Here is a 14,001-nt window from a genome sequence, read left to right on the forward strand (position 1 = left end):
ATTATTTAAGACGTGTTAATCTCAAGTGTTCGTTCAATCATATTATTAATTAAAAACCAAAAAATTATCATTAATATAAGAGGTAGGGAGGCAAGGATGTATGTCGGGATGGTCCCAGTGGCCATCCCGACATACATCCTTGCCATTAATGGCATTAATGAACTTTATTTACAATATTATGAATCGACTTCTTGATTTGCCAAAAATCGCTATGATCGATTTGGTAGTAAAATCTCTTAAGTAATTTTGGAAAGCCAATAAGGATATATATAATTACATATTGTATAAAAGAGACGTCTATAAAATAAAACGAAATAACACTTTACGGTCAAGTAACTAATTTAATTACATATTATATACAATAACCTAACCGGTTTTTGTCCAATGCATATGTTGTACAAACTACAAAAGTGTGGTGTGGACAGCGCTTAGATCGATTAATGTAAACCAATAATGATATATACATATTATATATAATAATTTTCAATATTATATAGAACAAATAAAATGTTTTGCCGACCTCGACAGTTTATTGCTATACTTTGTAAGTAGACTTTTCAAGGCCTTCAAAGCGAAACGAACGACGATAAGACATTACCATCATCAAAAAAATGTTTAAGTCTAAACGAAACTATTTTCATAATAACATGTACATATAGTTTTGGGAGACCGACCCAATCAACTCAACTCTATATCAAAACAAATCATTACCTCTCCTATTTAGTTCGATTGATTACATAAGCTTTGTGGTAATATTTTATACATATAATATATGTATTATATATACAGTGCGCGACAGAAAGAACTACCCGATGAAGATGCATAGCTTGTTGCACTCTGTGTAATGGACATGATTAAGCACGATATTCTTAAAACAAAAAAAAACAATTTATTTTGTCATTCTGAGTTTTTTTTTATAAATACCATAAGCAAAAAAATGTAATCAAGCAGACGAAATGAAGGAAAGAGCTAAAAACTTCTTAATAGTTAAACGTTCAGATCGAAAACAATGATGTTTTAGTTTACTAATGGTAGCTTTATAAAAAATGTATGCATTCTCAATCAGATATCAGAATGTTATTATTTTAGACAGCGGTTTTTACAAGTAACATTTATCGGTCAATATATTATTATACCTAGTAATTTCAGTAGTTACTTTTATTATGAGTTTTCAATACTAATATCATATACTTGAAATTTTCCATACCTAATGATAATAATGATTCGTTCTTCGACGACCTACTTGTATTTCTCCGTTATTATTTTTTCAGCTTCAAAATAATACACTTATTTTACCTTATTCTATTCTAATCACGTTTTTTTTTTTCATTTTTGCCTATATGATTTCACTGTAATTTCTACACGTGCTGTACGGTACGCATTTGTTTATCAGAACTCAAAATAAAAATATTATTATTATTACTAAACAATTTATAGTCGTAACTAAAAATAAAATAGATTATTTCACGTTTTATGACGAGCATATGCTTCCAACTTTTTTCTAGGCACATAATATGCATTTTATTTTTCCTATAAAAGAAACGTACGTTTTTCTTTAATCCGTAATATACTGTATGCCCGCCAAATCTCCCATAAATCTCATAAGATCAGTGATATTTAAAGACTTAATTTGTTTTAAAAATAATTTTAGTATGTTGGCCAAATTTCTAGCTGAAGTTCTAAAATTCAAATTTTAATTATTTCTAATGTCATACTGTCCACTAGTTATATCCTAATATTTCCAATATGTCACATAACTGAACCTACGTATTTTTACTCTGGTTTACTACTAAAACCAGCATAGTTTAAAACGGGTCAAATGGCAATTGGTACTACAAAAATGTATTTACGGGTATGCGCTCAAACAAAGAAGAAGACATGAACAGTTATCCGCCGCCGCGTGTACGACATATCAAACGCTACATTTTTTTTTCTTCTTCAATTGCACAGTACATTCAAGTTTTTAAGAACTCATAATGGGTGAAAAAACGCCAGACAAAATCGTCCCGTCACATAATGTGTGTACGTAAGGTAATTATTGGGTAAACGAAAAATGTTTGGCTAACAGAGATTTTTCGAAATTCCATCGACCGTCGGCAACGTGGCCACCGGACAGACTGTGACCATCGATTAAATTCCAAAAATGCGGCACAACGGTATGACATAGAGGAGGGGAATCACATGCTATATAGTCTTTTGTAATGCGGCATAACTGACATTGCGAGACTTAACAAAACACTCACAGTCATAATACACATGATGATAATAATAATACAAATCGACAACTTCTTAGCGCGTTACACATAGACTTGTGTTCCGCGTTGACATAAAACGAATTTGAAACATAATAACCAAAGTAATAAACCGTTTAATACGTTGTAAAGCGTGCTGTAGACACGGCACACCGCACCGGTTCGGCGTACACACATAAGTAACACAATATTGTGCACCGTACACACACTAGCATTCCTGTGTTATACTTTGTTTATCGTCGTGGAGGAGTACACGCAAAAAAAAAAATGTAGGCACTTAGTTTTGGTGGTTTAGTGATGCAAATAATAATAGGCGGAATTAGTGCGCGCGTTCAGGTTGAAAACCGTTTAGGGTTTTTATTAGTCAAGGTCAGGATAGTGCCGATAGTGTACACTAATCTGGAAACCGAAGGTCGAAAACTAAAACAATAATAATATATTAGGAGGTATAAAACAGATACTGTTATGCCTGTATAGGATTCGCAGAAGTTGCAAAATGGCATTGTTCTACAGCCGAAAAATATATAATATCAACAATCCAGTTGTATCCTATTACCACCACGTTCGGCCATATTATTCAACGTTCACGGTGCGGTGCAAGAATTAACAATGTTTTTCTCTTTTATTTTCCCATTCCCGATTCGAGGATATTGTTATGGGCCGTAATGTGATTTGGCATAGTTACACTTTCACTAGTAAATTACAGTAATTACCCGATCGCGCCAATTGCGTCATGTCTATACCCGAATGTTTCGGCCGATAGGTTTTGTTGTTGTTGTTGTTCCCTAGAAAAACGTCAGGGCGATAATCGTAAAATTTTTTAAATAAGCAATAAAGTAATACAAAAAAAAAAAAATATGTAAAATTAAGTTCCGGTCTACCCGACGAGTGGGTTTTACTTCTATAGCGTTTTGTAATTTGTTTTATATATTTTTATGACTTACAATACTTGACAATAAAAAAAAAAAACCAATCCGTCTGGAAAACGTACCCAGACTTACGATTTCACTAAAGGAAAGTCACCGTGCCCTAAACGTTGCGAACGGATACCCACCTATTTACCTGACAATAAAATAAAAGTATCAATAGGTGGCAAAACTCGGGGAATTGTTAACACCACGTGTATTAAAAATTGCAACGCGTAATCTTACACAATAGAACCGTCAAATGTGTACTGAACAAACCGTTTTATTGTCTACCAACTACTACACGGTTGCGCGACTGTTGCAGTTCAAAGGGGCACATACATACAAGGAAACAATACATTTTTAAGATTTTACGATTTGTGCTTTTTAGACGGTAAACTCAAAAAGACGTTCAGAGATATTTCCGCATCCTGCCACATACGAATGGAAAATGATTTACAAAAACAAAATAACAAAACGGCATAATAATAATTATATGTGTAAGATTGGTTTTATGCTTTAATCGTAGAATACACGTTTCACGACCGAGTAAAAACTATCCGCTGTTGTTTCATTATATTTGTGTTGGGTTTGCTATTCCTACACGAGTTAGTAAATGTTTCACAAAAATAATTACCTAGTGAATAACGTGAATACAATTAAACGAGATTTTTAGATAATAACATTTGTGGTTGTTACTGGTTTGAATTGACATCATTGTGACGCGTGCCGTGTGCCGTGTACCTATAACTGGTAAACCGCGGTTTAAAGTTTTCGAGTTAATTAGAACATTCTTAAAGGACTATAGAAAGAGGTTTATTGCACGATACGGCCTAAATAACAACAATAGATGTACGTGTCAATTCCGGAATGAAAATAATATAAAATCATGGTTAACGCTTTTTATGCGTCGGTTATTATAATAATGGAAAACGTACACTGTTCACTGTCCAGTGCTATGAAAAAAAAAACTGTCTGTCTACGAAACAAAAAACAAAATTATATACAACTATAGTGTTCACGAAACCGTGTCTGACACGTAAGACCCAAGTTGCCAATAACGATAGATTCATCGAATCTACGCTTGCTTCGTTTATATTTTATCTGTCCATAAAATAATAACAAGTAAAAAAACTGTTTAGAAAAAAATATACCATGTACCTAATATCCAAGTCAAAGAGTAAATAGAATACAGGTAACCAGTGGGTATCTAGAATTTTTTTCAATATACACAACACAATCTATTACAGAATATTATATAAATTCGTTCATCGTCAAAATTATGTTTTTAAAATAAATTTTTCATGAAAACAGTGTATTCAGTAGACTGTTTGACTAAGGGTACCCCTACTCTTTTTTAAGCCTTCATAATTAATAGTGACACAATGTAGGTAGGTACTTCACAGAAAAAATGCTGTTTGACTAAGCTGTTACAACTTGACTAGAATAATTATTTGAAATCTTTTTAGAGTAATTTTATATACTTATAAAATTACTTTAATTGATCAAAACATAAAAACTAAAATCAATGTTGTGAATTATGATAAAATGTACTTTCATAGTGGTTATCGATGTATTTAGGATGTTAGTACTTGGTACTTGGTATACCGAGACATTTATTTGGGCAATAGCTGTTAATTTATGTTTTACAAAATATAATAAAGTAAATTTATGCGAGAAGTTGAGATTCATTAACCAGATGTTTGAACACCGTTGGAACCCGCTAACACCAGAGATAAAATGTATATTCATAAATGCTGCTCAAAATTACTTAGGAAATTTGTGAACAATTTGTTAAGAATGTAATTATTTCTCTAAAAGGCTTTTGTACGACTGAGTAACTTAAATAATGACATTTAATGAAAAAAAAAATGCGTTTATACTTCTCTGACATTCAGATAGGTGAACGGTTATACCCCGAAAACTAATTATCCAAATGGTTTTAACCCGGCTAATGTAAAAGGGTGTGGCAAAAACATCTATAAACACTTGCAGACGTACGTAACGCTAAACACAATATGTTTAAAAAAATATTTACGTTCTTTTTCAACTTTGACTTACACTGTAGCATTAAAAAAACTCCTCGAAGAAATTCGAGTATTCAATAAGATAATAATATCAACTGATAACAGAGCGCGATTGATATTGTTAAATGTTATACAGCAAATCGTATGGTACAAAATGGGTCAATTGTAGCTTATTGGTTTTAAAAAACCCGAACGTTGATTTAACGGTTGTAAACGTGATGCCAATAATCGCATCAAGCGATTGTTTGCTTTGTCACTGATGAACTACTTTTTGGATGCGCGTTAAATTACAAATTAGTATTGCCGCCGTCGGTGTTATCAGACTTGCGGGTTTTAATACAACGTCGTAATTAACCCTTTTATTTTTTTTTTAGAAAATGTCTTTATTATATTATATTTAAATCTATACAAAATAATATATACACAACAGTCAATGGGTAAACGGTAAAAAAGAAAATTAATAATATAGCTTGAATAACATGCAGTAGGGGGGCACCTAACGTAGCTGCCTACTTTGAATTTTGAGTTAGTTTATCTAATATTTTCATTTTATAATTTATAAGAGGTCTCTACACCATTTCCTTTTTAATCTTCTTGGCGGATTATCAGGGATATGATTAGCATAGAGGTAGCGTATATTAGGGTTAGGGTGAGATATGAATGCCATTATTAACTCTACACGGTAAATAACACTATTTTGGGTTTCTTACATATCCAAATGTTTCCCTGGGGTCCGAGATCCGCTTGCAAGCATTGCCTGCGAAACGCGAACCTCAATCCGTCCAAATCGTCCCGTAAGTGATTGCCGTCCATGGCCAACACACTTTCGGGCACTAATAGCAAATTATCGATTCCTTCTTCGGGACCGGACAGCCTGTCCTCGCCGCTAGTGTGCTGGTAACGCGTCGGTGCCCTCAAAAGACCCGCCATGACGATACTCTCCGACGGTCATAACATCATAATAATATTACCATCATCATCATCATCACTATGCGCCGCCGCATCACGCCATTCCACACATACCGAACACCGCGTACCGATTAACTGTAAACACACACATACGCGGCGCAAGTATCGAGGCCGATGCACGTGCAAATCGAATAAAACGAGAACACTATGGAATGCCCGCACAGGTAGACCACGAGACGCGAATGGACGATGATACACAGCCCTGTATCACATGCATCATATCATACGCATGGTCTAGGTACCGGCGGAACGAGTGTCTGCGGGCAAACCACACGGCGGACGACACTTACTAACCTACTGAAGCCTGAAACCAGTGCAGAACAACCCAACCACCGGCTACAACAACACACCGGCAGCGGCGGCGGCGGCGGTGGAGGACTCGTGGAGGGGAGGGAGGACGCTAACCGAGCCGGCCGAGAATTACTTTCAAATCGCAAATAAATTAGCAAACGATCGGTCAATAATATCATTTTGATGGCTCGAGCAAGTCCGTCGGGAACACGGCATAATAATATAATCGATTGGCCACGCCGGACGATTGTATTTAAAACATGTTTTGTTTAGGCTTAATCGAACCCGTTAACGCGTGAACCCTTCAAGTTCCTGACTGCAAATCGAACCAATCAAGCTACGACCAACCACAACTGTTGCACGGCCGTACACCGTCGTGTATTATAACACAACTCGAATTTCACAAGATATTATAATGTTGTTTTACCTACGAGGTGTGTTCTCTATTAGCTCAATGGAAAAGAACGCATACTCTACGTATACGAAGTAATGAGACGTTCAGTGGTCGCGTGTCACGTGATTTCAACGGTATATTATTAGCCTATCCATTACTGGCGGTGTCTATTACAATTTGCACTACAATACGCTAATAAGATGGCAAAGAAAACCTAACTCACGGATTTCGTTTCACCGTCTACATGGTTTATTGTTTTTTTTTTTTTTTTTTACATAACGTGTAGACATTTTTTATAATAATCTTTAGGTAAAACAGATAAATCATAAATGTCAACAGCAACGACTATGACAGTTATGTTTTCAAATATCAGTCGGAATTGAACAGATTTTATTGGATACTTTTTAGAGCAACGCCGTTGTTTAGTTTCGTCGGATCTCTCGAGTAAAATAAAATAAATTTAAAATATGCTTAAACACAAAGTGAGAGTATTCAATAGAGGTGGCCCGCCGTAATGCGCCTGCACGTACGTCGCATATGTATACACAGATAAGTGCTACAAGATAGGGAGCGTCTATATTACCCATCACTTCATTCGGATTCACGTGACCATGACCCTGGTCGGTCTCGTTAGGGAAGCCAACAGCGCAAACCAGTAATGCTGTGAAATTGGGGTCAGTACATACATAAATACGAACAAAGAAACGTACGGCCAAGAACTGATCAGCATGTTATGTATGTATGTATGTATGTACATAAGGGTCGTAAACAATGTTAAAATGTAGATTTTAGTGAAAACATAACGCAATTCTACATGACCTTAACTTTTATTTTATTATCACGTACCGAGGTCGGATGTACATATACTTTCTAATCTAAATACTCGAATGATAATTTGCATCCGAAACCTCTCACTAAGCATGAACGTAAGACGACGGTCTTACAAGCGAAAATAACTCGAAATCTATTTCAAAATTATCTTCACGATGTGAGCGCGAAATCGTAGATGCAGCTGTGGTAAAAGTTTGGTTTGGTAGTTTGTACGAACGTTATGTAAACAAAGTCGACGCCATGAGATAATGGCGGTTATGTTATAAAATACACGAGGAATATTTCCATTAGTTTTCCAAGTGAAAATTGTGTATGAAACTCTGCGGTACACACTTAACGACAATTGGTCACAGTTACGGTCCATCACTTCTATACACCACGGTTTTCATAGACACCTTCGATTTTCCATAATATAAATTGGGACACTTTCTAACCATTTAACCCTTCCGAATATTTCAAAACAACTGCATGAATGACGCATATTTTAAAAATCTATGTATATATACATACATATTTTTTTATACACACATATATAACGTTATCCATTGAGAACTATTTTGTACATTTTTGCAAGTAAAGCTTAACAATAAAATAAATTTAGGATAACAAGTCAGCAAAGCAAACCCGATGTTGTACAATGGAACGTATTCTATTTCTAAGAGATTGACAATCTCATAATTCATTCAACCGATTTAGCCGGCCTAGACATTTTTTTCCGAAACATGACTATATTAACACCATTACTCACTGCGTTTTTGATTGTCACTTATATCCTCTAACCAATCCATTTGTAATACAATTGTAAGTGCATGATTCATAATTAAAACGTATTTCCTTACACGCGTTATATTTAATCGTACGTTCTCAACCTTTTCTATTTTACTTTGATTTCATTACTCACCTGTAACAAAAAATAATAACAAAGGTTTAATACAACAATAATTATTACGTTTTATGTTAAAACAAAGTAATACTTATTATAATATTGATAACAAACGTAAAATTCGAAATTGAGATATATTCATTTTGACTAGGCATGTTTGGTAAATAATACATCGGACACTATCTTAAGCGGGCCTTTTGAGTACAACAAAGTATTTCAGAAAAATATGAGCGTCATTTGTCGAGGAGCCTAATTGAATGATTCCATGTAAAATACATAATTTGTTAACAATTAAAAAACTGTTGTATGGTAAGTCGTTCAGTAATTATCCAACACGCCAACTTGGATTATGAAATTCATGAACTAATTACCTAACTGCACGTATGTAGTTATTTCTTTAGTCCTGGGGATCTATAATTACCACGTTGGTACAAAAATGAGGTGTGATGGATAACTTCCAGAAATAACAAATCAACACACGGGCATAAAAAAAACTTTAGTCCAGTCGACAGGAAGTCTTAAAATAAATTTAAGAGTAAGGGTTGCGGCCAGAGATGGCCTCCGAAGACCAACGGCATAAATAGACGGTGCCACATAGGTAACGACGGTTTGTGCTGTCAAACTTTAACAGGCATTAATTTTTTAGAAATAATATTATTTTATAACACGAGTAAATCGAACTACTATTATTATTTACATTTATTTATTTTGAGCAACACTTTTAATAAAACAACAATAGTCGCCGACAAATACTAATTTGGGATACACTAAATAAATTGTACAAACTAACTCACAGAACACTACATAATTGAATTGACATTTCATAAACTTCACATAGAAACTAAGTTTTTATGAACATCACTGGATATTAAATGAATTAATACTGGCACAGGTACTGCTCCACACAAACGCATACACGTTATTCATCAGCGATACCGGAAGCACGCATATGAACACGCAGAATGGGCAACAGTTAGCCTCTGCTATTTAAACTATACTTCCTAAATAATTTTACAAAAGGTTACCTACTCGCAATAGCAGTTGGAGTAATTGTTATCAAAATAAGTATTAATATAAGTCATTTTTTTAAATAGTTGGTTAGAAGCTAGAATTACTATAAAATCTTGACACAATTGCGTATTATGTTGTATATTGTTTTGATTACACTTTTTTCAACCGAATTTAATTGTTATCATACTACTACAAAGTGAGAAACGCTTTTGTTTAGTTTACATACAGCTAATAAGTTGTTTATGATTTCCGCCATCGGAAAAAAAACACGAGTACTGTTAAATACATAGTAAGTATACTGCACCATACATAAGTACACAAAATAAAGTAATAAAGTAGACGGAGAGGAAAATTATTTATTGATATTGACAGTATAACACTGTATACTAGATAATTTTACCGATAACAATTATTATTCCAAGTTTAATTATTTTAATTTTAATGCATACAACGTCTGTCGTATATTATTTACTTATTTATTTATTCCAAATTTTAGTCATTTATACATTAATTTTACTGTAAAGTATACTATGTGATGTTTAACCGACAGATACTAAAATAAAAACTAAAATGTTTTAACTGGTGAATGTATTAGGAATATTTAATCAAAAAAATACTGGTTGTACACATATTTTATGTTAAAAACTTTGAAACAGAAGACATTTTAAACTAAACATTACTATTCGAATTCAACTAATACAGTAATGTATTCATCTTACTTTTTTAAATTATTATTATTATTAAATCTAACCTGGTGAAGCTAGCGGTGGAACCCCGTAAGGATTTTCGATATCGAAAAACAATCCGGAATTAAACGAATAAATTAAACGTTTGAGTTTCATATTTTCTAAATGGTAATGAGCATATTATTTCAATTATTAACTAAAACACAGACTAGAGAGCAACTTCGAAACTTTCAATCGCACGGCAGAATGGTCGACGCGCTACTGAGAGGGCTGTCAGCAGTTTGTCAATATGTCGGCAAACGTTTATCTTTAGGACCTTATAGGTGCCTAATAACATATAACTATCATTTTGATTACATAAACTAAGAGCGGTTTAATAACATTACTAATCATTATTAATAAGTCATAGTCATAACAAAGATTAATTGAGCACATATTGATTTATCTATTTTCACATCGTTATGATTTGTTGCATTACTTCTGTCGACATTAAATATAAATAAATACTTCGCCGTTTACTTATTGTTCAACAAACAAATATAAATATGTACAAATAAGACAATAGAGTTAAATGTAAAAATGTTGGAATTGGAACTTACATTCATCTAGATAAGTTTCTATTTTATTTGGGTTACCCAACAATTATACGATTGTGTATAACATTTACAATGGGATTATTTAACCCTCTAAAGCCGTAGACAAAGATGGGGTAAGTATGGTCAATAAATATACAATTTATACATATTATGTTTTGATGCTTGTTTAAGTATAAAATTGGTAAATACATTTTTTTACACATGTATTGACGTCCAGTCTTAAACAATTTGATTTTTAAAGGTGTAAAATTCAAATTAATAGTTCCGAGATAATGAAGTACCTGACGAATCTTTTACCAAAACTTTAAAATAAACTTTAACATTCTAAAGTTTGTTTTATCTAATAATTTACTTGTATTTTTCATAGCATTACATTTACCACGAATGCAGTACAATCAATACAATTATATTAAGTAATTATAGTTATAATAGTATAATATAACTTTCGTCAATTGAAAAAACGGAAATAAAATTAAATACATCTTTTATTTTCACGTTAAACAGGTTCCATTTTAATTAGGTCGAGTTCTATTTAAAAATGTATTGTCTGGCGAGACCGATATTTTTTAAGAAAGACCGGTTTTCGTTTAATTGCAGGTTCACCTTATACAGATTTTACTGTATTACAAATTACATTTAATTATTTATTATATTAATTTGTTATCTGTCCAATTGTTCTTTTTTTTTTCAATAAAAACATTTATAGTTTTTATTTGTATGTAAGAATTGCCAACGTATGTATATAATACATGTGAATGCATAATTAATTACACAACTATAAAAAATAATAAGTAGCTATAAACATCTAGGAAAAAGTGTAGGTATTTAATAATTGTTAATGATATTTTAAAATAATAAAAAATTAGTATAATCCATGTTCATTATAATGCGCATTAAATATATTTAACTGTTGCTATACGTTTTTGAACAGATTTTAACAACGTAACGAGTCAGTATTTAGTGTGTAAATAAAAATGACATTTTTAATTTGTTGTTTAAATAAAAAAAAAAAAACTATATATTAATTATTTTACATTATAATTATTATTAAGTAAGTGTGATCCTAATGTTATTTTAAGAGATAAATTGAGAATTAATAATTACACGAAAACGAATTCGATTGGTAAAGAACGGATTAGTAGTAGACTAATTTTTTGAGGTTTACGTGATTAAATGGGGACAACTAAAATTAAATACAAATTATTCACAAAATATTTCAATCCATGAAAGCTTTAACGCATTCAAATTATAATATTACTTTATACTAACAATTTTCAAGTTTTCAATCAATTAACATTTTCAGTTAGTTATCCTAGTAAAAACAGGAAATGAAACAATTTTATTTCATTTCAATATAAGTTGATTTATTACTTTTAATTAAATCGCGTTGTTAATAAACCAACCTAATGTCATTTTATTTATACTTAATGCAGACTTTACACTAAACCAAATCCTTTAAACTCACACAATCAGTAATATTTCAACGGGTTTTAAAATATTTCTTTTATCCCGTATATCTACCCGTTTAGAATATAAAACGCCATGAGTAATAAAAAACAATTCCTTAAAAGCTAAAAAAAGTTCAAGGAATATAGACGTGTCGTGTCTTTCACTACCCCACATAATGGCGGTAGACATGCAAAAAACTAATCAAATCGAAAATCGAACGTGACTTGTCAATTAATCTATACCTATACAGTATTTTATCGCGTAGTTGTTATATCGAAAATTTTACCTAACTTCAACTTAACCACGTTATGGAGTGCGTGATTAATGATTTAAATAAGTTAAAAAAAAAACAAACTATGTAACATTATAAGTAAATATTAGACAGTAGGTATAATATAACGCACCTCAAATAAATTAACAAACGAATACTAGGTTTTTCTAAAAGTTTATATTTTGATTGTATTGACTGAATGATGCATACGATTGTGCTTTAAAACAATAAGATATAGGATTATCTAGGGATACATAAACCGTCAAGATTACATAGGCACTAAATATACTTGCATGCTAATAACAGCAAGAATTAGAAAAGAACACATTACTGGCCAAGATAGTACTTTAGGAAATTAATATTGTGATAGTATATTCAATGACTAATAACAATAATCTAAGACAGTAATTGGTTTACTCATTTTTTGTGTTAACGTAAATTTTTTTTTTAAAGAACCTCATGCTTTAAGCTTTGCTTAAATTTAAATATTGATCAGATAAAGGTTATGATGACTTTTTAATTTATTTATTTTATTACCTATTAGATAATTAACAGCCACTGATTTAAGTACTATTAAATTATAATAATATAACAAAATACAGCAGAATATAGCTTAAGACATCCGGGGTAATGGCGAATCTAACAAAATGAGTAGGTATTTTAATATACGAAAATTGAAATAAATCAACACTTTACCGTTAAACCTTATTTACAATAAATCGCAAGTATTTTAAGCGGCAAGATGTTTTTAATAGACCGCCGAATATTCCTTTTTTTATAATATCGGCTGGAATATATAGATATTTGCCTAAAGAGAGTGTTTTTAATAACGTAAGTTTCATCATTTGCTCTATTGTATTACGCCCATAAACTATACTTAAAAATAAAATGCAAACGTTATAAATCGTATTTTACTAGAAATTTTGTAATTCGGATCATGATTATGAAACTTGAGTTTCTTTATCTAGGAATAATTAGTTAAGGTACAATTAAAACTAATGAATTAAGCGGTCGGAATTTCAACGTGTTCTAATTAACACGGTACCTCTGAGGTTGGCCTAATTTTAAATAGCCTAGGATGCACAGAAGCAAGAAATATATGCAATGCGGTCATCGAATGCGCACAAAATCGAACTGAGGCGTGTTTTTTATTTTACTAAAACATTATGTTCAGTGAATCATCAAAAAAAAAAACGGTTAAGAGGCGGAGAGAAAAGAATCCACACATTTAATACCTACTCGTATGAATTATTCAGCTAATAACCGAAATCGATAAGTATACATTTTTTACTAGGAAAAATTGAACACGTGTTATTGACTAATTAACTAATTACTTAAAATCGTTATTTTATATAAATGATAGCCGTTCTTATTACAAATAAATGTTATCCGATTTTACTGTATTTGTCTGTATATTTTTTGATAATTTAAAGATT

General features: G+C 31.9%; 1 protein-coding gene across 8 annotated transcripts in view; it reads right to left on the reverse strand.

Moving 5' to 3' along the window:
• LOC126846184 (ensconsin-like) overlaps positions 1-14,001 on the reverse strand; it is a 36,780-nt gene that overhangs the window by 18,908 nt on the left and 3,871 nt on the right. For 2 of the 8 annotated variants that reach the window (XM_050585417.1, XM_050585414.1), the window contains exon 1: positions 5,895-6,449. The exons of 2 other annotated variants lie outside the window; for them this stretch is intronic. In XM_050585417.1, the coding sequence (XP_050441374.1) occupies positions 5,895-6,114 (220 nt within the window). In that variant the 5' untranslated portion in view covers positions 6,115-6,449. Of the gene's footprint in view, positions 1-5,894; positions 6,450-8,417; positions 8,561-10,314; positions 10,483-14,001 lie in introns of those variants that run through there. 4 more of the 8 variants (XM_050585423.1, XM_050585419.1, XM_050585418.1 and 1 more) reach the window with 3 other exon arrangements.

The sequence above is a fragment of the Adelges cooleyi genome, unplaced genomic scaffold (assembly GCF_023614345.1).
Source record: "Adelges cooleyi isolate 19-005CV unplaced genomic scaffold, UGA_ACOO_1.1 ACOO_flye_CR_arks_rails_tigmint_CR_PRNA_9, whole genome shotgun sequence".
Classification (NCBI taxonomy): Eukaryota; Metazoa; Arthropoda; class Insecta; order Hemiptera; family Adelgidae; genus Adelges; species Adelges cooleyi.